At 46.1% G+C, this 27,495-nt stretch overlaps 1 protein-coding gene across 1 annotated transcript; it reads right to left on the bottom strand.

The window, feature by feature from the left end:
* Positions 1–9,352: 9,352 nt before the first annotated feature.
* Positions 9,353–15,362, bottom strand: LOC125171765 (L-amino-acid oxidase-like). The gene is made up of 7 exons (XM_047868888.1): positions 15,356–15,362; positions 13,505–13,719; positions 12,905–13,017; positions 11,680–11,881; positions 11,092–11,160; positions 10,749–10,885; positions 9,353–10,184 (listed from the first exon to the last, which is right to left on the bottom strand). The coding sequence occupies exons 1-7, from the start codon at positions 15,360–15,362 to the stop codon at positions 9,353–9,355; spliced, it is 1,575 nt and encodes a 524-aa protein (XP_047724844.1).
* Positions 15,363–27,495: the final 12,133 nt, after the last annotated feature.

Below are 27,495 nucleotides of genomic sequence, written 5' to 3'. Positions count from 1 at the left end.
TGGGAAAAGTGGGGTAGCTGGGCACATTGACATTTAAATAGTACAGGGATCTGTTACTAATGAAGAAGGGGATAATAGATATGAGTGGGTAATCTGCTGCAGAGTTTTAAATCTGAAGTTCAGTAACTCTACTAAGCCTTTATCTCGGTATGGACTATACAGTGTTACTTCCTTTACTGGGACACAATATGTTTTTTTCTCAAATCACTTTCCTCTTGACTTACAGGTTATTTTTGTCCAGGGATTTGGTTCTATCTTAAAATGTTTTACATTAAGAATTGGTCACAATTATTATGGTCTTACACTGTTGGTGCTTGTTTAGATTTACCGTATGCTTACAATATTATTTGCTCATTATTCCTTTTTCCCATGTAGGCTTTCACTTTTTATATCTTCCCTTCAGAAGATCCCTCAGTGAGGTTCTGTTCATTGGAAAGCCTTTCAGTTTTGTTGCATAGAAATATTTTTATTTCACCCTTATTATTGAAAGATAGTTTTGCTGGTTCTAGAACTCTAGGCTGACTGTTACTTTCTTGAAGCACTTTGCAGGTGTTACTCCAGTGTGTTGTGGTCTTATTGTTGCTATTGAGAAGTCAGCTGTCAATTTACTTACCAGTTCTTTGTAGGTGATCTTTCTTTTCTGACTGCTTTCACATGTTTGGTTTTTGGGTTCAGCAGTTTGACCACGATGTGTCCAGGAGTGTACTTCTTTTTACTTAGCCAGCTTGGGATTTCAACACTTACTTTATCTCTTGTGTTGTGTGTTTCATCAATTCAGGAAATTTTTCAGTTATTATTTCTCCAAGTATTGCCTTTCTCCCATCCTGTTCTTTCCTGCTATCCCAAATTAGTTTTATACTGGATATTCTCCCTTTATCCTACATGGCTGTTAAGTTCTTTTTCATATTTTTTATCTTTTGTCATCTTTTAGCTCTTCCCTTCAGTTTGCTGATTATCTTTTCAAATCAGTCTAACCTCCTATTAAATCTATTACTTGTGTTTCTAATTTCATTTATGGTTTTCACTTCTAAAGTTCTCATTAGTTATTTTTAAAATCAGACTAGCGGGGCACCTGGGTGGCTCAGTCAGATGAGTGTCTGACTTCAGCTCAGGTCATGATCTCATGGTTTGTGAGTCTGAGGCCCATGTCGGGTTCTCTGCTGTCAATATAGAGTCTGATTTGGATCCTCTGTCTCCCTCTCTCTGCTCCTCCCCGATTGCATGTGCTCTGTCTTTCTCAAAAATAAGTACACATTAAAAAAAATCAGACTAGCAAATTTTTTATATTCTCTTTTCTTTGGTCACGGTTTCAATTCCTCTGGGCTTTTCAGTTTCCATTTATTTATTTATTTATTTATTTATTTATTTATTTAATGTTTATTTATTTATAGAGAGAGTTAGAGAGCAAGTGGGAGAGGGGCAGAGAAAGGGAGACAGAGAATCCCAAGCAGGCTCTGCACTAATAGTGGGGCTTGAACTCATGATCTGTGAGATCATGACCTGAGCTGAAACCAAGAGTCAGATGCTTAATTGACTGAACCACCCAGGCACCCCATCAGTTTCCTTATTTTTTTTTATTATTTAAAAAAAAATTTTTTTTTCAACGTTTATTTATTTTTGGGACAGAGAGAGACAGAGCATGAACGGGGGAGGGGCAGAGAGAGAGGGAGACACAGAATCGGAAACAGGCTCCAGGCTCCGAGCCATCAGCCCAGAGCCTGACACGGGGCTCGAACTCACAGACTGCGAGATCGTGACCTGGCTGAAGCCAGACGCCCAACTGACTGCGCCACCCAGGCGCCCCAGTTTCCTTATTTTTAAAATGGGGTCTGGGCTCCATGTTCTTTAAGGACACTTGCAGTCCATAAACACTCCCTGCCTTCCTCTTGGGGTGGAGTGTGGCATGCTGGTGTTGGTGGGCTATTAGGTCAGAGCTCTCCTGTTGAATTGTCCTCCTCTACTGGGTATCTCAGGAAGCCAGGTTGGTCTAGAAGTCCTAGTCTGGTGCCACCACCCATTGGGGAGCCAGAATTTCCATTGCACTGGTTGAGCCTGAAAAGCTTCAGTCCCAGCTACTTGCTGGGTGCAGAACAGCCTTGGGGGCAGTGGCTCACTCTCACTTCTCCACTTCCGTGCCCACAGGGTGCCAACATGGGACCATTTCCAATGAAAGCAATTTCCCAATCTTCCTAGTTACACAGCTGAGAGTGCTTCCTGAAGTCAATTTGCACCTCCTTGCAGTATCACTGGAGAGCTTGATTCCTTCTCTAGCCTTGGAGAGATGGGCAGGGGGCATACCCCTTGTGTTGAATAGAAACCCTTCAGACAGCCAGAGGCTCAAAAGAAGAAGCAGCAGAATTCTGGTTCTTTTGAGTTAAGTGGTTTTAAAGATAACACTAGGTCTGACTCTGGCTTGTACTGGCCATTTAATTTACATGTTACACTAAAAAGTTAAATTTGTGTAGACATGCAGGGCACCAAGCAGACATGTCTGTTTATGTAATTTAGAACAAGACAACTTTTCTAGTTCTAATTCCTTTATTTGTAAATGGAGATGATGGTAGCGTCTACTTCATAGAGTTTTTTTGTGTGTGGGGATTTGGTTAAAAAATGAACGTATGGTTCTAGCTCTACACCTGCAAAGGGAGACTGAGTAATGAAAGCTCTTCTTATTATCATCTAGCCTGAGCTCTTCCGCCTGTATGCTGGGTCAGTCTCACTCTTGGGGCCTAAATTCCTTGTCTGTCAAGCAGGAAGACTAACAGTGATGAATACAGAATGGCTTGGAAAAGGAGGATGTAGAGGGGCTGAGTTGTAGCTCCTGGCAGGGTCCACTTTCTCTTCTTCCTTCACCCCTTCTGCTTTACCCTTTTTTCTTGGGGCCAGTTAGTGGGTTCTTGGCACACAAGGGCCCAGCTCCAAGTTCCAGCCCTTCTTCTTCATCTGGAGCTCTGGCATCTGACCCTTGATGTCCTCACCAGATTCTAAGAAGATGCCTGGGGGCAGGAAGAGAAGATATTGTGCCCAGGGACTCCAAGTGAGGAGGGTTTGTTCAAGATGCTCCATGCTCCCAAGTGAGCTTCAGCCTGAAAGTATCCAAAGTTAATCCTCCAAAGGGTGGTGTCTTTTGGGAAGGCAGGGGGCATGTTTTTACCTCTTAATAGTTATTGCAGTCATTCTCAACTGCTCTTTCTGTTAAGGCTTGTTACATATACTGTTACATATGCTCCCACTTCTGTGAGTGTTCTCAGATTTTGATAAATAAGATGGAAAAGACTCTTTACTGGAATTTGTAGCAGAGACCTGTAGAGAGGCTGTTGGTTTTATGAGCTGTAGCATCACTCTTTTTTCCCTTTTCAAGAAAGCATGTAGGAAAGAAGATAAGGGAGTGTAACATTCTAGGGACAACATGTCACTCAGAGAGGGGGTCCGTTCTTCCCACGCTCATCTCGGCCTTTGTGGAGCTCCTGCTCCTTTGCCTGCCTTGGCATCTGTTGGTGTGGATTTTGCTCCATTTCCTTCAGCTAGTCATTCCTCTCTCCAGTTATACCAGCGGCATTGTGCTGTGGAAGGAGCTAGACTTCAGAGTCAGGCAGCCCTGGCTGCAAATGCTCCCCACACCAGCCACTGTCAAACCTTCAGCAAATCCCTCAGCCCTGCTGAACCTTGGTGTCCTCATCTTTAAACTGGCAATAACTTCTCTCTCAGAGCATTAGAATGCAAGGACCTACTGCATGCATTCTGTACATAAAATCTCTAGGTGCCTTTTATGCATAATCTCTAATTCCTTCACCCATGATGTAGTGTCCAGCCAAGGCTTAGAGGGTTCAATGGCTAATGTAGTAGATAGAAGTGGTCTGTGCTCCATCATCCCTTTGAACCTCGTCTTGACTTCAGCCTTATGGCTGCCAGCATCAACACCTGCTTCCTATGCTTGGGGAACCCAGCATAATAAAGTTTGTTGGAAGGCAATGCCTCAACTCCCATCTCAGAAGCCAGAATGTTGTTGGTTATTTGCTTTCCCTGACACAAAGCCAGGGAGTGGGCACTGACTTAGACTCACCCAATTGGATGCTTCCTTCTGGAAATTTGAATCTGGAGGAAGTGACACAAAGAAGCAGGGGGCAGTTGAGTTTTGGCAGCCACCATCCTGTGGCTGGTCACGACAGTCCCAGCAGCCACACCCAGTGTTCAGTGGCCACAGAGCTAGCTATCAGACTGCTCCCATGGCAGGAGCTTGGCTGTAGCTCAGGCCACCCAGTCTCCTTTGGCATCTGCCCACTTCCCTTCCTGTCAATTTTTAAAAATGTTTATTTATTTATTTTGAGAGAGAAAGAGAGCATGCATGTGCATGTGAGCAGGGGAGGAGCAGAGAGAGAGAGACAGAGAATCCCAAGCAGACTCCGCTCTGTCAGCACAGAGCCTGGCTAGGGGCTTAAACCCGTGAACCATGAGATCATGACCTGAGCCGAAGTCAAGAGTTGGACACTTGACCCACTGAGCTACCCAGGTGCCCTAGCCTTCTTATCAATTTTGTGAGCTTCTTGATACTTCTCTTCGAGTTCCTCTCCAACTTAAGTCACTCAGACTTGATTTCTGTTGTTTGTAATCAAGAACTCCATGTAGAAGCTGTGTGTCCCCAATGACAGTCCTCTGGTATCTCTGAACCTTTTCATTTTCTGCCTTATACTCCCATCCAAATGCTGGGAGTCATTCGCCTCTGCTCTGTGCCAGTCTCAACCTATCAATATTGACTAGAGATGCTAAGGGGCACTTACCTGGCACCCGTGAGCTTCCCACAGACATCTCTTTCCAAACCAATGCTGTGACTGGACCAACCCTTGTGGTTCTTATGATTATAAGACACATTTCAGCAACCACCATCAGGAAACTTTGACAAAATATAGATTTATTACTTACAAGACCTGGAAATAACACAACACACCTGCGCCTGGGGTTCTGCTTTTATTGGGGTCGAGGGTGGGGACCAAAGGTTTCATAGGCACACTCTTTGTGAATTTATTTTTTTTTAATGTTTATTTATTTATTTTGGAGAGAGAGAGAGCACAAGCGGTGAAGTGGTAGAGAGAGAGAGAGAGGGAGACACAGAATCCAAAGCAGGCTCCAGGCTCCAAGCCATCAGCACAGAGCCCCATGAGGGGCTTGAACCCATGAACCTTGAGATCATGACCTGAGCTGAAGTCAGACGCTCAACCGACTAAGTCATCCCGGTGCCCCATGGTGAATTTAAAACACAAGAGCAGGAATTTTAAAGCTCAGGGAGATAACAGACAAGTGGCTACAATGGTTAGTTATCAAGCTCAGCCAAGATCTCTAAAAAAAAGGAGGTGATCTTGCTCTTTATCTAGTGTGGTTGGCAATGTGTTTGCTCGAGATAGTCCTCTCTGAAGTGGATGTCTCAGCAATCAAAGCGTTAGTCAGGGACTTGCGTTACAAAAAAGAAAAATAAAACTGTCAGGGCTTATACCATAGATTCCAGGCAATTTTTATATCTCATGGGCAGAGGCTGTTATTTCTGGTATATCTGCTGCCCCATTTTTGCCTGTGCTCCTTCTTGACTATCTTCAGGATCCTGGTCCTCCACCAAGGGGATTCATGACGAGCTCTTCCCCAGGGCCCTTGCTATCCCTAGGTCCTGCCTTCTGCTCTTTTCTGTCTACACTTCATTGGGTCGGGATTCCTCCCCTCCTCTGAGAGTCTCAAGGAAGGCATGACCTTTGTCAAGAGATTAAGGGAGTTAACAAATACAAATGGTCCCGGAGGGGTTGGAAAGTGACTTCTCCTTTGACAGAGCCAAGTGCTAGGGACTGACTAGTTTACTCTGCTTCTGACTCTTCATGTGTTTTGTGGCTGTTTCTGGTGAACCATCTCACCCTGGGAAGGCCTAAGGTAGCTGATTGAAGCCAGCTCTGGTGTGGCTCAGCAGTACCCTTAGACCAACACTGGGGTCTGGAGGAGTTGCTGTTCATAGTGTACATCTGTCATTTTTATCTGCCCCAAATACTCTTTTTAGGAGATGGTCCTTTTGGGGTGCCTGGGTAGCTCAATGGGTTAAGTGATGGACTTCAGCTCAGGTCATGGCCTCACGGTTCATGGTTTCAAGCCCTGCATCTGGCTCTCTGCTCTCAACGCAGAGCCCACTTCAGATCCTCTGTCTCTGTCTCTCTCTCTCCGCTCCTCCCCTGCTTGAATTCTCTCTCAAAATAAATAAACATTTGAGAAAAAAAACCACTTTCTTAAAAAAAAAAAAAGAGATAGCCCCTTGTCCCCTTCCACTGGTGGCTGGGGCTGCTGGTCACAAGACCTACTTTCTATGCTGAGGAGTGGGCCCCTCATCCAGCAGGTGGACGGGTAGTGTGAAGATATTTCTGTGTAAGTGATGAATCATGGGAATCTGCTCCCGAAGTCAAGAGCACACTGTCTACACTGTATGTTAGCTAACTTGACCATAAATTATATTTTAAAAAATGCACTGGGAGATAACAGCCCTTTCTTTTCCCTTGGATGGCAACGTATAAAGATATAACCTTGGAGTTGCCTCTGACTGCATTGCTTGCCAGAAGAAAGAAGGAATTAGGGGCACCTAGGTGGCTCAGTTGGTTTAAGCATCTGACTCTTGTATTTGGCTCAGGTCTGATCTCGAAGTTTCGTGAGTTTGAGCCCTGCATCGGGCTCTGCCCTGGCAGCACGGACCCTGTTTGGAATTCTCTCTCTCCCCTTCTCTCTGCCCCTCCTCTGCTCACACTGTCTATGTCTCTCTCAAAATAAGTAAATAAGCTTTAAAAAAAAAAAAAGAAGAAAGAAGGAAGCTGTGTTAGATTCTTTGGGCTGCCATAACAAATTAGTACACAATTAGATGGCTTAAAATAGCATAAATGTATTTTCTTGCAGTACTCACAGAAGTTCAAAATCAAAGTGACAGCAGGGCTGGTTCCTTCTGAGGCTTCTGAGGAAGAGTCTATGCTTGTCTCCTGGCTTTTAGGAGTGTCTGGCGATCTTTAGGAATCCTTGCTTCTAGATGCATTACTCCAACCTGCCTCCATCCTCACGTGGCTGTCTTCCTTCTGTGATGATCTCTGTTCACATTTCCCTCTTCTTATGAGTACACCAGTTATTGGATTAGGGTATACCCTTATTCAGTATGACCTCATCTTTTTTTAAAATGTTTATTTTTGAGAGACAGAGAGAGATATAGTGCAAGCAGGGGAGGGGCAGAGAGGGAGACACAGAATCTGAAGCAGGCTCCAGGCTCTGAGCTGTCAGCACAGAGCCTGACCTGGGGCTTGAACTCACAAACCATGAAGTCATGACCTAACCCAAAGTCAGATGCTTAACCCACTGAGCCACCCAGGCACCCCACGTATGGCCTCATCTTGACTTGATTACATCTGCTAAGACCCTATTTCCAAATAAGGTCACATTTACAGGTTGGGGGGTGGATGTGAATTTTGGGGGGCATTATTTAACTCAATACAGAAGCTAAGTTAGGAAAACAGGGTCAAGAGGTAGAAAGAGAGAGAAACTTAATGAAAAATTATCAATTCCTAAGCCCAACTGATCTGGATGAAGTGTACTTCACCTGAGACTTTAAAGATATGTAAGCTAAAACATTTCCTTTCCCTTAAACTAGTTAGTGTTTGGTTTCTAGCACTTGGAACTGAAAAAGTCCTGACTAATATAGGGGTGAATGAAAAACCAGAATAAAGCAAGCTGGGATTTTAACAATAGACTAGAATGCAGTAAGAAAACGTGTTTCCTCTCTCTATTCCCTTCCTTCCAAGCAATATGCCATCTCTAGACACAACACTCCCTATAGTACTTCATCACAATGGTCTTCAGAGTCCTCCAAGGTCACCCTGGTAGGAATGTTCTCCAGGGAAAGAGCTACCACGTTATTTACTTCTTCCCTTTGCCTGATCGGGCCCAAATAACCAAGAATTTGGGATAAAAAATGACCTAATCATTGGAGGTATGGGAACACAGGTAGGGGTTTTGATTCAATTGAATAATGCTGCTCATTCTTTGTTTTTTTTTTTTAAGTTTATTTATTTATTTTGAGAGAGAGAGAGTGACTATGCATGGGGAAGGGTCAGAGAGACAGAGATAGAGAGAGAGAGAGAAAGAGAGAATCCCAAGCAAGCTCTGCACCGTCAGCACAGAGCCTGATTTCGGGCTCAAACTCATGAACCATGAGATCATGATCTGAGCTAAAATTGGACACTTAACCGACTGAGCCACCCAGGCTCTTTGTATCTGCTGTTCATTCTTTGTATCTGGCACTCAGCATAGTGCCTGGCACATGGTAGATGAGAAATAAATATTTAATCAGAGAGTGAGGGAAATAACGTATATTTAAGTGTCTATGGGAAATCCACTGAGGCATACACAATATAATCCCAGCTGTTGGGGGCTCTCAGTGTAGTTGGACAGATAATATGCCCTCACAAAGTCATTACATCATAGCATAAGAAGATCCATTGTCCAAATATTTGGGACTCTAGGGAGGAAGGGTGGAGGTTGAAAAGAGAGAGAAAGATCCCTAGGCTTTGGGTACGGCAGTTAAGGGAGGATTCAGGGAGAGGGAATAAGTTATTTGGGTCTGGAAGGACAGGGCAGGTGTTAGAGAAGAGCAGGGTGAGTATGGAGAACAAGCTTGGTGTCCTCCCAGAGGGGTGTATAGGCTGACAGGCAGAGGTGGGGAGAGGGTCTGGTTGGTGATGGGGAGGTAAGGGTGGAGTGGAAAAGTCTGTGGGCCAGGAGGTATCTCTAGGAAGCCAAGATCCTGCTCTTACAGGCTCAGAAAGAACTGAGAAGAGCCCTTATCTCTTCCATCCATGTAGACTCCATGTTGGGCCAGGATGTAAGCTCCCTCTTCGCCCTGCGGAGGCACACAATGATGGGGTTTGTGTGCATTGTGAAGTGTGTGTGACTAATCTGTGGTTTAATATTGCTGTGGTTCAGGGTTTTCTGTTCCTTTAGAAGCTTCTAGTTGTATATGACAGAAATTAAGGCATTGTTGGAACCTTTCTCTTTCGCTTTTTATTATTATGCAGCAGGAGACAGTTTCCTCACAGCTAAGGGCAGATTCTAGCACTCACCATCCTTGATTTATTCCTTACCCTCCATCTACTCTGATTCTGTTGCTTCCCTCCTCAAGGCCTGGCAGGGGAGAGAAGGGGGTGATTCTTTGTGGACTGGCCAACTGGATTCTTTGGCGCTTTTGGATTCTTGCTTGTGGGCCAGGGGACTAATGGTGACCTCTCTCTTGGGTCTCTGCCTCCAACTCCCACCTCCCAGCCCCTTTCCTGCCGGATTTCCTCAGGGATTTCTTTCAGGGTGAGAAATGATTCTGGGTATGAGTGAAGGTCTTCTGCCTCGCGGTGGCCTCCTCGTCCACGGCAGCCTGGATATTCCTGGCTGCCCGCAGGCCGGACTTGATAGCAGTGTCTATCCAGGCGTGGGGCATGGAGGTGTGCTCGCCTGCAAAGTGGATGCAGCCCTCAGGCTGGAAGAGCTGCAGCGAATAGTCCGTAAACTGGTAGGGTGTGAACTCAGCGAAGGCGCCCATGGTGAGGGGGTCCAGAGACCAGCGCTTGAGCACAGAGGAAGGGCACATGCGCCGCAATTCATCCTTGGGTATCTGGTGCACGGCCGCCAGGTCCTCCAGGACTACATCCTCCACCTGCTCGTGCGTCATGGATATGAAGAAGAGGGAGTCATCGTCCACGGTGTAGGAGGCCAGCAGGACGCCCTTGCCGCTGGGGAGGCTGTGGCTGGGGTAGTAGATGAAGCGCGAGGGCCGGTCGGTGACAGACACCCCACCCCGGATGCCCTCCCGCTCCCAGAAGGGCTCCTTACAGGCCAGAACCACCTTGGTGGCGCTGGTGTAATGCACCACGCGGAGCGCTTCCACCTTGTCCGGAGAGAGCGGTGGCTTAAAGGTGATGAGGCGCGTGGCCTTGGCTGAGGCCGAGATAATGACGAAGTCCGCAGTGAGGTTGTGCTTCGCGGAGCTGGGCTCACCTGCCTGGTAGGAAACCTGGACCTCAGGCCCGTCCCTCACCACTGCCTCTACCTTGGAGCCCAAGTGGATGGTGCCAGGCTTCAGGCTGGTGCTGAGGGCCCTGGGGAGCTGGTCGAAGCCACCGGTGATCTCAGAAAAGCTGCAGGGGTGAGCGGAGGGCAGGGGTGAGTGTGTGGGCACCAGGCCCCCTTGCTGGGTTTCCGGCAGCCCTCCTGGTCTGAAAAGCAAGGAAACTGGCTTCCTGCAGACTGTGCTGGATACTTCCTTCCATGTCCTTAACTAGTCTCTGTGAGGGAGGGATGACTGTTTAATTATACTTTGGAAAACCGAATCCTGTTGAAGAGGGACTGTCCCAGGATGACATACCCCGTCTAGACCCATAGCCTGTGGATTCAGTTACCATGCAGTCCTGTGTCCCAGAAGGAGTCCCAGAAACGTGGTTTTGGATTCTGGCTCCAGCCCTCACCCCACTTAAGTGAATTTGGATGAGTCATCGAACCCCTCTGAGCCTAAGCATCCTCTCCAGTAAAATGGCTCTGAATAATAGTATCGACCTTCTAGGTGATGAAAAGTGACAATTTTTGGAAAGTGCAGATAATTGTGTCTGGCACATAGTGACCTACTCAATAATCATAGTTCTGTTTCTCTGCTCTGGGGGGTTGGAGGAGGGGCAGATTCCAGCCCTGGTCCCAATTGGCCTTACTCGTCCTTTTTGGAAAAGATGAAGTCTGTCCGCAGGGACTCTAGGAGGGACTTGTAGTATCCAGAATCCTCATTCATCACAGTCCCGATCATCTTTACCGCTCCGTGGCTCAGCTCCCCTTCTTTCAGCAAGTAAGCCTGTGGGAGGTAGGAGTGCCAGATGGAGGGCCCAGCATGTAGGAACGGGCTTCAGCAGGGGCCTAGAGCAGGCAGGGGGTGGGACTGGACTCCAGGGAGGTCATGTCTTTGGCAGTGGGAAGAGAGAGTCCTGGTCAGCAGAGAACAACCCTGGTGGGCTAGGCTGAGCACAGACCTCCTCTACCCCTATCCTTTGACTCACATACCTTGGTGGAGTAGGAATCATAAAAGGACACCAGGTGGCTGCAGTTGAAATTTTTCAGATTTTGTTTGAGCTGCAGAAGGGGAGGGAGGGGAAGAAGTTTAGATGTAAGTCATAGAGCAGTGGCAGGACTCCTGGGTTCTATGGGTGTCCCTTTGAAGAGGGTGGGGGCAAGGAGGTGGGGGATAGAAAGACCAGGGGAAGTGTGTTTCCAAGAGCTCCTAAATGCTCCTCTTTCCTCCCAAATATCCCCTTCATTTAAAGACCTTTGGAGACTAATATTTAAGGGGAAGACATTCACTGCAATCCAAGAGAATTGATTCATTACTGAGTATTGGGTTATCTGGTGATTCCCTTTCCTTCCACTGTCATCATCAAGCAGTAGGCCGTTGGATCACCAAGTACAGGAGAGTAGATGGGTCTGGGCATTAGGGTTGGGGTGACAACATTCTTAGGGGATATTAGAGGAGGGACCAATCACAAGAGTGCCAGATAGGAACCAGGCTAGCTGGGTCCATCCACAACTTTCCAGGTGATCTTGGGCCAGAACTTGTTTTTTTCCCAACCCTGGGAGGGGTGAGGCAGGAGGCACCTTGGTGATGGACTGGTTGAAGAGATTAGTAGCACCCTTGCCCTTCTCCATTGGTTTCGTGGAGTAGCCTAGGAGTTCTGGGTTGTCCTTGACATCCCTGGTGCGATAACGTTGTCCGTTGATGAGGTACCAGGTGTTACCATCATATTCTATGAACTTGTTCATCTTCAGGCCAAGCTTCTTGATGTAGGTATGAACTAGCCTGGAGCAGATACAGGTATAACATGGCACCCATCCCAGGACCTCATTCCTGCTGGCCTCACTGTAGAAGCCATTTCCAGGAAAACCAGTTTCTTCATGTGCCCAGAGAGGTCTGACTGTTTCTTCCTAACCCTGCTTCCTCTTGCTGTGGTATTAACTCTTTTTCTTCTGTTTTTTCTTCCCCCACAAGGAAGATCATGAGGAGGGAGTTCACCCATAACCCAATAAAAGCTCTTTAAGAAATCCCAGAGTACAAGACTTAAGGAGAGGCAAAGTCCTCTTGTTTCAGACAGTATTTGAAATCCCACCTTCCATTTCTAAGTAAGCTGAGGCCAAATCTAAAGACTCCTAGTTTAGGCTGGTTCATTTTGTTTTTGTTTTGGTGGTGTTTGGAGGGAAGTCTTGGGTTCAGTTTACACATAAGGCAAAAAAGAAGTCATATTTTTGGAGGTATGTCGACACCAGGTGAGGGATCTCTTTTGTCTTTAGAAGCCACAGAACCAGGGGCTGGGTTCTGCCCCAGGAGCCAGTTACAGTTTAGGGGTCGAGCATATGTTTTTGGGCCTGTTGCCTCCTTGATTTTGAGGAGGAGCTCTATCACTTTCTCCTGGGAGAATCTTGGGTGTGTCACTTAATACCTCTGAGCCCCGTTTCTTGATTTGTAACCAGCGTGGTGCCTGGTACATAGAGGTGCTCAAGAAATGGCAGCTAATATGATTATTAAATATTATTAGTTTGTAGCTTAATGGGGTATAATTGACACATACGAAGCTACCCATATTCAAAGTACACAATTTGATGAATTAATGCTAACTATTATTATTAGTTTGGGACCTACCATTTTCTGTGTGACCCTGGTCTCTGGGCCTCGGCCTTCCATGTCAAGTGGGAGACCAATGTTAGTCTTGACTCCACATGAGACAGTTGATGTGAGAGGCTCTGACGCTATGGCAGCAGTCCCCCTACCCAACCCCTACCTAATTCCTCTTGCTTGCCCTTCACCCACCCCTTCCTTGGCACTTACCTGTGGGACTTTGGGATTCGCATGGGCCCCAATTCATAGTACCAGCCCTCCTCCTCATTCCTGTATGTGACAACTCGACCCCCGATGTGGTGGCTGGCTTCCAGGATGGTTACCTGGAGTCCAGAGAAGTTGTTGCCGGAGTCATGCTTTCCCTTCTCCCACCCTGTACACCCATCCCCATCCTGCCACAGGCTCTAGTCTGGAATTCCTAGCAGTAGGTCCCTGCATGTGCAGGATAACCACACGGTGGGTTGGGGGTGGTGGTGGAGGAAGTTCTTCCGGGAGGGTCCTGAGTAATGTAAGTGGGGCAGAAGTGCTCCGTGGTGGCGGGGGACCAAGTGCCTCTTGGCCTGTTCTTGTTAGCATAACCCTTCTCTGCTTTTGCTTCTGTGAGAACGCAGGTGTAACTAGGGTCAAATCTCAAGGGAGCCTGGGGTTTTGAGGAACCATAACTAAGAGCTAAGAGATCAGTGCATTATAAGCAGCCATCTAAGAGCTGACTGTAGCTTCTCCCTTTTTCCTTTTCCACCCAAGGAAGCAAAGTGATTCCCCTCCTCAGACCCCAGGCAAAGGATTGAAGCCCCTTCAAAACCTGCTCACCTGGTGGCCAGCATCTTGTAGGGCCTTGGCAGCTGCCAGGCCTGACATGCCAGCTCCCACTATTACCACACGCTTGGGCAGCGGGGAGGCGTGGAGCCCCTTCTGCGCCGTGACAAGGATGGACTCATACTCGGGGTCCTGGAAGCACTTGACCAGGTCCTCAAAGTAGCCAAGGCAGCTGGGAGTAGCCAACAGCAGCCCCAGGATTAGGATTCCTGTGGTAGAGAGGGGAATTGGGGACTGCGTGTCTGGGGCCCCGGGCTCTTCACCCTGCCCTACCCAGGATGAGCTTGGCCGTATGAACGCGTGCAGGTGGTGAGGTCAGGCAGCACCTGTCAGATGTGTGGTTGTAAACATGCATATTTGTGATTGTGTCTGTGTGGGGGCGATTGTGTTGTGTGGGGTGTGGACGTATGTGCGAACCGTGCTGGTGTCAGCTGTGTGGTTGTAAATACAAATGCATGTGTTCACATGTATGCATGTGATTGGAAACCCATGAGTGTGTGCAGAGCCATCTATGAATGTGAATATGCCTGCTTCTGATGGTGGGTGTGTGTGTGAGCTTGTCTGTGATGGAAGTTGCAGTGATTGTAAGTTTGTGATCATTGCCCTGTATGACTGTGCGTTGTCTGTGATTTCATAGGAGGGGGTGTGTCTGTGGGACAGTGTGGGCACCTGAGCAAATGTGTGGATGAATCTGTATGGGAGAGCAAAGTGGGTGGGTGTGGTCTGGGTCTGAAGAGTGAGGAAGGCATATATGCATGTGCTTGAGTTTGTGAGGGAAATGGTTGCTGGCATTCTTGTGTGTGATGCTGTGAATGCGTCTGAGCGTGAGGCTGGGTGGCAGAGCCGGAGGGTGTCTGTGTTCTTTGCGAATGTGTGCTTTTGTGAGAGGATGGGTATGTGTGAAAGTGGGAGTGTGTGAGGCATGGTTCTCTTCGGGTGGAACTGTGACCAGTTTCTCAGCGATATTACCAGTGCCCCGTGGACCTTGGCAGTCCTACTGCTCCTCTCCAGGCTGACAGTAGTTTTTCAAATCCCTCCACGTTTTCTAATGTGCAGCCAAGATTGGAAACTATAGTTAATATGTAACACACAATAAGTCCAGAGTGACGTGGTGGTTTTCGTCCCCCAAATTGACTGCTCTGATGCACAGAGAAATTCACCCAGGAGGGAGTCTCCAACGAGAGACTGTGTGGTTTCCTTGGTGTTACCTGCTCTGAAGGGGACCATCCAGGAGTGCTGATGCAATGTGCCCCCCTGCACTAGCCCTAGGATTTTTGGGTGGATGAGAATGCCCTTAGTCCAGGCTTTGTACATGCGGGATACCCGAGATGCATAGAAGGCAAGGGATCTTCAGGTGCCAACCCCTGTAGAGACTACACGCAGGGGTGACTTCTGCAGGGGTGACTTCTCCGAAAAGAAGAGGGAGTAACCAGCCACCATGGTAGAGAACCCCAAGCCTCACCCCCTCTCCCCACCGTCCAAGCCTACCTCAACCCCCCGAATCCATTCTCACCCCTGACAAACTCTCCCGTCTCTCTGAGCTACCAGCATTCCTGTCTCAGTCCCCATGTCCTTCCCTCTGAATGGACCCAACCCCTAAACTCATTACCTGGACCCGGACCCATTCTCTTGACTCACTTTCAACACCTGGACCTATGCATAGCCCCCCACGTAGCCCTGACCCATCTCAGTTCCCATGTCTTTTCCTATTGCATGGCCCCATGCTCAGACTCCCTCTCTGACCCATCTCAACCCCATCCCTCCATCTCCTTTCCCTGTTTCAGAGTCCAACACTTTCTCACTCAGGTGCCTCTGTCTCAGACTTAGAGGAGGGGCCCCACTTACCCCTCATCTTGGCCTTGGCCTTACAGCTCATGCTGAGCCCAGGGCAGCTCTCTCTCTCTCTTTATGAGGAGCCAGCTCCACCCCAGCAGTTGCTGGCCTCTTCCCACCGGCCTGCCCCTAGGGCTGAGCCAAGCAGAGAAGCCCGGCCCTCATGGTGAAAAGACCGTGGTGACTCGGCCCCATCCCCGGCCTCATCTTCTGCCTCCTGGCCTTTCCTTCCTCCTGGCCCATCTCTCCTCCTAGGGAAATCCCCTTCTCCCAGCTCAGACCCCAGCACCTGGGTACTAGTTGGGAGAAGGGGCTGTGGGAGCCAGGTGAGCCATCCCCAACCTCCCAGGAATGGGTGAGGACTGGGGCTAAGTGTCTGGGCTGGTTTGGAAGGCCAGTGTCTGGGCTCCCAGCCTAGTCAAAGCTCCCAACTGCCTCCACTAGAGAATGTGTAGTTCCACTGCTGTCCCACCACGAGCTTTCTGCTCCACTGTGAGTTTGTCCAAGGTGGGGATTCTGGCCAGGAGCTCCCATGGAAGATGTGCCCTTCCTGCCCCTCTCAGGGGCTCCCCTGGCAGGCTGGGCAGATGTCTCTGGGCTGGCCCATTTGCAGTGGGGAGGGTTTTTTTCCCCTCTTCCTCTGAGTCCTCTGGGGGCTTCCTTGGACACTCACTTCTCTGGAACTGGAATTCCTTCTCCTGGGGAATCAGGCCAGCTGGCTGTGGTACCAAGACTAGTTCTTTGTTCTCTGTGTATAGTGCAGGTGGAGATAGGCTGGCTGGCGAGACAAGTGGACAGGAAGCAACATGGGCCTGGGAACGGGGGAAGCAACATGGGGCTAGGGAGAGAGGGAGTCAGTGTCAGGGGCACAGGCCTCAGATTCTGGGAACCAGGGTGGCATAAGGGAAAGGGCACCAGCAATGGAATCCAACAGAACTGGGTGCAAATCTTGCTTTATTACATCATTGCTGTGTGGCTTGGGACATAAGGCTTATGATACTTCTCTGAACCTGGATTTCTTTACCTGTAAAATGGGCCAATAATACCTTCTTCATAGGGTGCTTCAGGATTAAATGAGATGATGTGTGTGAAGAGCCTGGCATAGTACCTTGCACTCTCTAGGTCTCTAAACTGGCTTCCTTTTTTTCCTTTTGGTGATAGGGTTTGATTTGACACCAGATCACACACAATCATAGTATCTTTAAAATGGAAGTAATTCCTCCACTACAGCGTCACTGGATGAACCAAATAAAATAACACATGGGGGTTACAGTGTGAATGGCTAGGCTTTAGGCATAGATCAAGGGCTCTCTCTCTCTCTCTCTCCTGCCTCTTATTTTTTGAAATAGCTTTGTTGAGATATGATTCACATACCATACAATTCTTCCATTTAAAAAGAGAAATTCAATGGTTTTTAGTGTCTTTTCAGAGTTGTCTACTATCACCATAATCAATTTTAAAACATTTTCATCATTCCAGAATGAAATACAGTACCCATGAACCATCCCTCCCCATTCTTCTCATTGTCCCAGCCCTAGGCACCCTAGACATTACATATATCCAGAACAGGTATCATATGATATGTAGCCTTTTGTGACTGGCTCCTTTTGCTTGCATAATGTACTCAAGATTCACCCATGTTGTCGCATGTATCCGTACTCCATCCTTTTTATGGCTGAACAATTTTCCATTTATGACTGAATAATATTTTATTTATATCATATTCGTTTATCCATGTATCAGCTGATGGCCATTTGGGTTTTTCCCACTTTGGGGCTACTCTAAACATTCTTTTATAAGATTTTATGTGGACATAGATTTTCATTTCTCTTAAGTATATATTTTGGAAAGGAATTGCTGGGTTATATGTTAACTCTATGTTTAACCTTTTGAGGAATTGCCAGACTGGTTTACAAAGCCTGCACCATTCTACTTTCCCACTAGCAACAAATTAGATCCCCAATTTCACCCCATCTTCAACAACACTTGTCACTATCTGTTTTTGATTGCAGCTGTCCTGGTGGGTGTGAAGTGGTATCTCATTGTGCTTTTGGTTTGTATTTCCCTGTTGACTAGAGATGTTAAACATCTTTTCATGAGCTTAATGAACATTTGTAGATATTCTTTGGAGAAATGTGCATTCAGATCGTTTGCCTATTTTTACATTTGGTTATTTGTCTCTTTATTATTGACTTGTAAGAGTTTTTTATATATTGTAGATACAAGTCTCTTACCAGATATATATACACATATGTTTGTAAATATTTTCTCCCATTCTGGAGATTTTCACTTTCTTGATGATGTTTTTTTAAGCATGGAATTTTAAATTTTTGATGAGGTTCACATCATTTATTTTTTCCTTTAATTGCTGTGCTTTGAGTATCATATCTAAAATCCTATTGCCAAATCCAAGATTATGAAGATTTACCCCTATGTTTTTTCCCAGTGGTTTTATATTTTATTTTATTTTAAATTTTTCTTAAATGTTTATTTATTTTTGAGACAGAGAGACAGAGCATGAACAGGGGAGGGTCAGAGAGAGAGGGAGACACAGAATCTGAAACAGGCTCCAGGCTCCGAGCTGTCAGCACAGAGCTTGATGCGGGGCTCAAACTCACGGACCGCGAGATCATGACCTGAGCCGAAGTCGGCCGCTTAACCGACTGAGACACCCAGGCGCCCCCCCAGTGGTTTTATATTTTAAACTGTTCTATTTTGATCATTGGTCCATTTTGAGATAATTTTTATATATGGTATGAGGTAGGGTTCCAACTTTATTCTTTTGCATGAGACTATCCAGTTGTCCCAGCACTATTTGTTGGGAAGACTATTCTTCTCCCCATTGAATGATTTTGGCACTCTTGTGAAAAATCAGTTGACCATGTACATGTGGTTTTATTTCTGTACTGCCATACTGTCTTGATGACCATTTTGTAGTAAGTTTTGAAATTGGGAAGTGTGTCTTCCTACCTTGTTTTCCTTTTTTTTTTTTTTTAAGTTCATTTATTATTTTGAGAGAGAGAGAGAGAGCATGCACATGCGGGCAGGGAAGGGGCAGAGAGAGGGAGAGGTAGGGAGAAAGAGAGAGAATCCCAAGCAGGTTCCACGCTGCCAGCACAGAGCCCGATGTGGTGCTCAAACCCACGAACCATGAGATAATGACCAGAGCTGAAATCAAAGAGTCGGACACTTAACCAACTGAGCCACGCTGGTGCCCCCTACCTTGTTTTTCTTTTTAAAATTTTTTTTGCTTTTCCAAGTCCCTTGAATTTCCATATGAATTTTAGAATCAGCTTGTCAATTTCTACAAAGAAGTCAGCTGGGATTCTGGTAGGGATTGCATTGAATCCGTAGATCACTTCAAGAAGTATTACCATTTTAACAATATTATCTTCTGGTCCATAGATGTAGGGTGTTTTCCCACTTATTTACATAGTCTTTAATTATTTCAACAATGTTTTGAAGTTCTTGGAGTATGATTTTTGTACTTTAAAAAAAATTTTTTTAATGTTTATTTATTTTTGAGAGAGACAGAATGCGAGTAGGTTAGAGGGAGAGAGAGAGGAAGATACAGAATCTGAAGCAGGCTCCAGGCTCTGAGCTGTCAGCACAGAGCCCGATGTGGGGCTTAAACTCATGAGCTGTGAGATCATGACCTGAGCTGAAGTCAGATGCTCAACTGACTGAGCCACCCAGGTGCCCCTGATTTTTGTACTTTTTAAAGAACTTTTTTCTTACTGAGATGTTCATATAACATAAAATTAACTATTTTAAGTGTACAATTCAGTGGCACATTTGCTATGTATTTATAGCACATTCACAGTATTGTGTAACTGCCACATTTATCAAGTTCCAAACATTTTCATCACCCCAAAGGAAAACCTTGTACCCACTAAGTAGCCACTCCCCATTCCTCCCTCCCTGCATTTTCTGACCACCAGCAATTTTCTTTCTTTGTGTAAGCTTTTATCTATTCTGGATATTTCATATAAATGGAATAATACTGTATGTAACTATTTGTATTTGTCTTCTTTCACTTAACATAATGTTTTGGAAGTTCACCCACATGTAGAGCGTATTAGTACTTCATTACTTTTTATAGCTGAACAATATTGTATGTATAAACCATATTTTATTGATCCATTCATTGTTGTACATTTAGGTTGTTTCCACCATTTGGCTATTGTGAACAGTGCTGCTATGAACATTTGTTTACAAGTATTTGAGCATTTGTTTTCAATGATTTCTGTTATTCTGTTCGTTTCCTGGGGCTGCCATCACAGATTAGCACAAGAGAAACTTACTCTCTCACAGTTGTAGAGACTACAAGTCCTCAGTCACATTGTTGTGTGGGCCATGCTCCTTGCAAAGGTTCCAGGGACGGATCCTTTCTTGCCTCTCCCAGCTTTTGGTGACCCCAGGTGTTCTTATGTTTGGGGATGCCTAACTCTAATCTCTGCCTTCACGTGGTCTTCCTCTTCTGTGTCTGAGTGTCTCAAATCTCTTTCTGCCTTCTCTTATAAGGACATCATTGGATTTAGGTCCCACCTTAAACCAGGATGATCTTGTCTCAAGATCTTTCATTTAATTGTGTCTGAACAGACCATTTTCCCAAATAAGGTCACATTCACATGTTCCAGAGGTTAAAGCTTGAACATATCTTTTTTGGGACCACTATTCAGCTCATCGCAGTTCACCTTTTGGCCCCTCTAAATTCATGTCTGTCTCACGTGCCAAACATATTTAGCCCCAAATCCCTCAGTCTCAATCCATTACAGTATCATCTTACTCCAAGATCTCATCTAAATATTGTCAGCTCAAAGTCCCAAACCTGATGATCTAAATCATCTAAATCAGGTACGGGGAAGACTCTGGGTATGATTCATCCTAGGACAAAATGCCTTTCTATCTGTGGTCATCAGAACCTGACAAGTCATATGCTTTCAAAATGCAAAGGTGAACAGACATAGAGTAAACATGCCATTGAAAAAAGGAGAATGTGGAAGAAATAGAGATGTCACAGGAGCCAAGCAAGTTTGAAATCCAGCAGGGCAAATTCCATTAGGTTTCAAGGCTGGAGAACACCCTTCTGTGGCTGGATGCTCTGCCCTGCTACCTCACCACTCCATGCTTTGGGCCTGCAGCTCTGCCCTCTGCTTCTGCTACAGCCTCAGCCTCTGCTCTTGGAGTCATTCTTTCCTGAAGGGTAGCACATGTTTGAAGACACAAAAGGCGTTCAGCAGAGAGAGAGGAGAGCAGGTTCTATGACTGAGCCTAGGTGCACGCCACCTTTAAGAGGTAGAGAGATGAGGGGAACTATAAAGGAGATTGAGCAGGGGAACCATAGAGGTAGGAGGAAAACACAGGAAGTGAGGTGTACTGGAATCCATGTGAAGAACGTGTTCAAGGAAGGATTGATTGGTTGTATAAATGCTTTCCACTAGAGTGATGATTGAGAACTGATCGTTGGTTTAACAACAGGAGCCTGATTACAGTGGATTCAAAAGAGAAGGAGAGGAGGAATTTGGGACAGTGAGTATATCAGCTGCTTTTTTTTTTTTGGAGGAAATTTAGACAGGAGAGTAAAGGATAGCAGAAAAATAAGTAGGTACGTGCAGGATGACAGGATGAAGAGTCAGAAGAGGTTTTTTGGTTTGTTTATGTTTTTGTTTTGTTTTGAACAAATCTGATTCGCAAAGATAGTATAAAGAGTTCTCACATACCCCACACCCTGTTTACCCTGTCGCCAGCATCTTTCAGTAGTATGGTACGTTTGTTGCAATTACGAACCAGCACCAATACATTACTATTAACTGAAGTCCATACTTTAGATTTCCTTCGGGTTCTTTCCCTCTCCAAATTACCCTTTTCTTTCCCAAGATCATTCAAGATATCACACACTTTGAGTTGTCGTGTCTCTCGGGCTCCTCTAAATCATAACTTACAGAACACATGTGGGTGGGGGGGCAGCACCCTATAATCACCCTATGATCACCCAGGCTAGGTCAGATCAGTCTCTTCCCAGGTTTTTCCTCTAAATAAGTCATGAAAGAAATTCATTTTCCCAGTTTTGTTGTTTTTAGAATGAAGGAAGAGGGACTTCAGACTTCTATATTTATGATTTTTGTGCTTATGTTCATTTGTGGGGTTAGTCAATGATTTTCTCTTCTTGCTTTGCCGGCATTTAGTTTTGCTGTCAAGAGTAAATTCGCTTCATAAAATGAATTGGGTAAGTCTCCCTCTCTCCACTCTTTGAAACAGAGTGACAGAGATTCTGTCCTTGAAGTTTTGTCTAAACTGCCTGACTCGATGACTCTCTTGGGGGAACGGTGGTAAGGGCATAGAAGATAATCTGAGAATGGGTTAAGTAGGTGACGGGGATTAAAAAGCCTATAGTTTTGAGTGAAGCCCAGGACAAGATGAGGTTCTGCAGCAGGTCCAGGCTGCCATGCAAGCTGCTCTGCCATTGAACCATATGGTTCAGCAGATCTAATGGTGCCCGAAGGGTCAGTAGCAGATAGAGATGTTGTTTGGAGCCTTAGGCCATGAAAGGTGAATCACAACACAGACCCGTAGGATTTTGGAGCAAAGCCTTGCTATCCTCTGAAGATAACTACTCTCCTTTTGAGATGCAGCTTTTGACTTGCTGTTGGGCCCTAGTAGAAATTGAACACTTGATCATGAGTCACCAAATCACCATGTGGCCTAAATTCCCATTGTAAATTTGATGTTGTCTGACTTACCAAGTTAAAAGTTGTCATGTACAGTAACAATACATTATCAAACAGAAGTGAAATGTATGCAATTGGACTCTAGCAGCCCCTGAAGGTACAAGCCGTTTGCACTAGGAAGTGGCCCAAATGCCTATGGTCTCACGGAGGTTCCCTGTGATTAATTGATAAGGAAGAGAACAGCCAAGCTCAGTTTACAGATGGGTCTGCATGATACACAGAGACCACCTGAAAGTGGACAGCTGTACTACTCTAGCTCTTTTCTGGGACATCCCTGAAGGCCTGTGGTGGAAAGAAATACTCCTAGGGAGCAGAACATCAACAAGGCACTTCATTGTTCGTTTCATCTGGAAGGGAAAACAGCCAGAGGTAAGAATCTATATAAATTAATGGACTGTAACCAGTGGGTTGGCTAGGTGGCCAGGGACTTGGAAGACAGTTGGGGAAGTTATAAAGATAGTCCTCTTTCAAGTAACACAGAATATGATGATATTTGTGTCCTGTGTGAATGCTCACCAAAGGGTGCCTTCAGCAGAAGTGGATTTCAATAGTACAGTGGATGGAATGTGGATACCTGTCAGCCTCTTTCCCCAACCACCACTAGCATTGCCCAATGGGCTCATGAACAAAATGGCCGTGGTGGCAGGGATGGAGGATATGCCTGGGCTTAGCAACTTGGACTTTGACTCACCAAGGCCAGTCTGGCTGCAAATCAGGCTTGAAGTATTTTTTTCCTCCCTTCTCACTAAAGAGTTGGTTGTTAAACTATTAACATCCTACCACTTGTTAACACCTAGACTTTCAGTTCGTGGCTGTAGGACATTTCTCATATTACTAAATCTCTGTGACTCAGTTTCCTCATCTGCAAAATCATGACGATAACACTATCTATTTCACAGGGATGTTTTGACTATTAAGAGTGTTATTATAAGGAAAGCATTTAGAAGAATACCAGGCACACAGGAAACAACCACCTAATAGGGCTTTGCTGTTATTACTATCATTACCATCATCATTATTATTATGTTTGTTATTACTATTATTGCTATCCCTTTTGCTTGTCTGTGTGTCTGTGTATCCTTTCATTGGCTCACACAAGATTTATAGCCTTGGGGGATATAAACACCCCAGGATTCAAGATGCTGAAGGGATGCATGGTTGGGTCCCTGTGGGTGACTCATTATTGCTGATCAGATGGACAGCTCATTCTTCAACTACCCAAAGACAATGGAATGGGCCCATGGCCAACAGGCAGGACATCTGGGTTCTAGTCTCCTCCGCTTAGTCATATAGGCCTCTGAATTTCCTTTTCTGGGCTTAATTTTCCTGGCTGTAAAAGAGGAGTGGGAGCTGGACATGCTGACCTTGAAGGCCAAATTTGACTCAGCAGTAAAGTGACCAAAACCACTATCAAAGACTCCCTCAGGACCTGGCCCATGACAAGTGCTCAGCAAGTGTCTATCACCATTTTTGTCATCATCTGTAAAAAGGGGACCATAACTCCTCCCTCACAGGATTGCTAGGAGGACCTGGTGAAAAAAATACATGTGAAAGTGCTCAGTAAACTGTAAAGTGCTGTGAGCCTGTCCCAAAGCACCATTAAGATAATCTTGATCATTAGAATCATCACCACCTCCTGCTATCCCTTCAGTTCCTTCCCTAGACACAAACCCAGAAAACTTTCTGGAGCACCTGTCTTAGCAAATGAGAGCCAATTCCCACAGGGTCCCTCCCAGAGGTCTTCTCCACCTGAGGCCAATTAGACAGCCCATGGGGTTAGCACTGCATGCCCTGCTTTGCCCTTCTCCAGAGCCCACCCCCTGCTCCTTGAAGCCTGTGGGCCCCTGGGTCCAGAATCAAGCATCCAGACTACAGCCTTCCCTCTCGTGTCAACCCCCAGTTGGTCCCACCCCCACTGGTGGCCACAATCAGCTCTCAGGGCAGTAGACAGGATTTCAGTTAGAGGTCAAGTATAGACCTTAATTTGGACTGGAGTGCTGAAGCATGTGATACTATGGACACAGACCCAGCCCAGGAGTCAGGCAGCAGGGTTTCCATGCTGGCTGCCCCATTGTCTAACTGCTTGGTCTTGGCCAAATCCCTCAGCGTTTCTGGGCCACATTTCATTTTCTAGGAAATGGAGGGTAGGACCATGCTTGGCAGTCTTTAAGTAATTCTTCATTTGAAATATCAGGGTGGCCTGAGTTTCATCCTGTCTATAATCCTAGATTGCTTCTGACCTTGGGCAAGTTACTACACCTCCCTGGGCCTCAGTTTCCCCATCCATCCAATGGGGAGATAGGCCCTCACATGGATACCTATTCACAGCTAAAGTGAGGGTACATGACAAGGACAAAGAGAGTCAGGGCCTTGGCTCAGGGCAAGGGGTACTTACCTTTTGTGTCATGGTTCTGAGGAAAAGAATTGATGAGGCACATTTTTATTGTCCTGAGTTCTGGGCCCAAACTCTCGATTCCCCTGAATCTTTCAGCCCATCGGGCTGGGCTGGAGGAGGTGGGGGGATGTGGTTGGGAACAGGGGAAGACTCCCAGGGCAGTCCTCTGAGAGTGTAATTGAGGAAGAGCTGATGGTTGGAGGGAAGTTTGGGATCATAGATCTCCCCACCCTGCCCCTCCCAAGAAAACTTGAAGCACCCAGGGTGCTCCTAACCCCAGGAAGGTTCAGTTCAGGGACATACAGTAGAGCAAGCTCCAGAGATGCCACACAGGAGGGAATGTGTCCCCTCCCTGCCAGGTGTGTGGCTTGAGGAAGGGGGACACATTCAGGTCAGGAAGGTCAGGAAGTAGACATAGGGATGGGATTGACCTTTATTAAGTGCTTCTTCTGTGCTAAGCCCTGGGCTCCAATGCCCACGCATGCCATCTCTTGATCTGCATCATAATACAGTGAGCAAGAGAGTCTTCCCTATTTTAGAGAAGTGGAAACTGAGCTTGCTTCAGAATACACAGCCATGTGAGGCAGCCGTGGACTCAGCATCTGGGCTCCTCTGCTTCTTAGCCATGTGACCTTTGGCAAGTTCCTTCCTCTTTTCTGATACTGTTTTCTCGTCTGTTATATCCCTGTCTCCCAAGGCTGAAGCGGTGCCCATGCAAAGTAGGCTCAGAGTGACCTTGGCCTTTGCTCTCAATGGGGCATGGGAGGTGTTTCTGTTGCCTTGACAGCTGAATGGCAGGTCTGGTCTGCTACATCATCTGCATCAGAAGGCCTCAACCATGGGTGGCCATGCTGAAGTTTCTGAGGAGACTGGCAAAGGTCCAGAGAAATGGGGAGGAAGGGCCAGGGGCTATGCTGGGCTGTCTGGGAGCCTCTATTGGGCCGAGAAGGACTGGAGCTGCTGGGCTGTGCCTCTCCTGGATGAGGCTGTTCATGGAGGGCTCTACCAGCTCCTACCAATAGCAGAGTGGGACACCTACAGCACTGGATTATCCTGAAATGTCTAGATTCTTAGGACTCAGGACTGGAAGCAGTGGTGTGCTGGTAAAAGTTTAACAGTCCTTCCTGGAAGGGAGGAAGGGGTTCTGATTTGTATTGTTTGCTGAATTCTACAGTGGAAATAACCCATCATGGCCAATTTCAAGCTAAAAACATGGCGTCACTGCCCCCAGAGGTGAAGAGATGTACAGGATTACTGCATTAGAGAGTATTTGCCTTATACAGATCCAGTACGTGCAAACATGGAGAACAGTAAAATGTAGAATAGTTAAGATATGAAGAGTTTTGAGCATTTTTTGACTTTTTTTTTACTTAAAAATTTTTATTTATTTTTGAGAGAGAGAGAGACTGAAAGAGAGCAAAAGTGGGGGAGGAGCAGAGAGAAAGAGGAGACAGAGAATCCCAAGCAGGCTCCATGCTGTCAGCACAGAGCCTGACACAGGGCTCAAACTCACAAACTGTGAGATCACGACCCGAGCCAAAACCAGAAGTCGGATGCTCAATCAACTGAGCCACCCAGACACCCCATCCCTTTTTTTTTCATTTTGTAAGTTGATCCACCCCCCAAAAAATTATTGAGATATAATTGACATATAACATTATGTAAGTTTAAGGTATATAGATGTGATGATTTGATACAGGTATATATTGCGAAATGTATATTTCAATTAAGTTAGTTAACACATCCTTGCCTAATTACCATTTTGTTGTTGCTGTGGGAACATTACAGATCTACCCTCATAGCAGCTTTCAAGCATATGATACAGTAGGGCTAACTATAGTCACAGGCTATGCTTTAGATCCCTGGAACTTACGCATCTTATAACTGGAAATTTATACCCTTGATCAGCATTTCTCCATTCCCCCCAACCCTCATGCCCTAGCAACCATTCTTGGTTCTGAGTTCAGTGTTTTAATTTTTTTTTTAATGTTTATTTACTTTTGAGAGAGAGAGAGAGAGACAGAGACAGAGCACGAGCGGGGGAGGAGCAGAGAGAGAGGGAGACAGAATCTGAAGTAGGCTCCTGGCTCTGAGCTATTAGCACAGAGCCCGACGCAGGGCTTGAGCTCACTAATCATGAGATCATGACCTGAGCTGAAGTCGGACGCTCAACCAACTGAGCCACCCAAGCGCCCCTGAGTTCAGTGTTTTTAGATTCCACAAATAAGGAAGAGCATACAGTATTTGTCTTTGATTTATTTCAGTTAGCATAATAACCTCAAGGTCTGTTGCCCTTTGTTTTAGTGTAATTTACTTAATTGTTGTTTACATAGATTGACTTTAATAATGATCTTGTTTAACAACCAGCTTATGGCACTTCTGAAAATTCAAGTTGGTTCTGTAGCCCGGGACTGACAGGAGGGGGTCTCCAAGCTCAACTGCCCCATTCCGAATAGCTGGGGAATAGGAGGCCTCGACAGGAGGCAGGTGCGAGAACTCATAGTCATGGAGGCATGGCCAGGACTTGTGCCTAGGTTTTCAACACATTATCTCATTTAATTCTCCCAGCCATCACAGAAGGTTGGGGATAGTAAGAAATTATTATGATTTTACAGAGGAAAAGGCTGAGACAGAATAATAGCAAGTTTAAGAGGATAGGCACTAGAACTTAATAGATCCTGCTGTGAGTTCTGGTTCTGCACTTAGAGGATGTGAGCTTTTGGGCAAGTTCCTTACTCTGCTGGACTTCAACTTCCTTATATGTATTATGGAGCTGCTCCACTTACTTTCCAGATAGTGTTTGCCAGTATCTGAGAGTGTAGCTGAGTCTGAGGAAGAGCTGATGGTTGGGGGGAGACTTGGGATCATAGCTCCCCCCACCCTGCCCCTCCCAAGAAAACTTGAAGCACCCTGGGTGCTCCTAACCCCAGGAAGGCTCAGTTCAGGGACATACAGTAGAGCAAGCTCCAGAGATGCCACGCAGGAGGGAATGTGTCACCTCCCTGCCAGGCGTGACTAGAGGAAGG

This window comes from Prionailurus viverrinus, chromosome C1 (assembly GCF_022837055.1).
Source record: "Prionailurus viverrinus isolate Anna chromosome C1, UM_Priviv_1.0, whole genome shotgun sequence".
In the NCBI taxonomy this organism is placed as follows: Eukaryota; Metazoa; Chordata; class Mammalia; order Carnivora; family Felidae; genus Prionailurus; species Prionailurus viverrinus.
The sequence above is the reverse complement of the archived record's forward strand: the minus strand, read 5'-3'. Positions and strand labels throughout refer to the sequence as shown.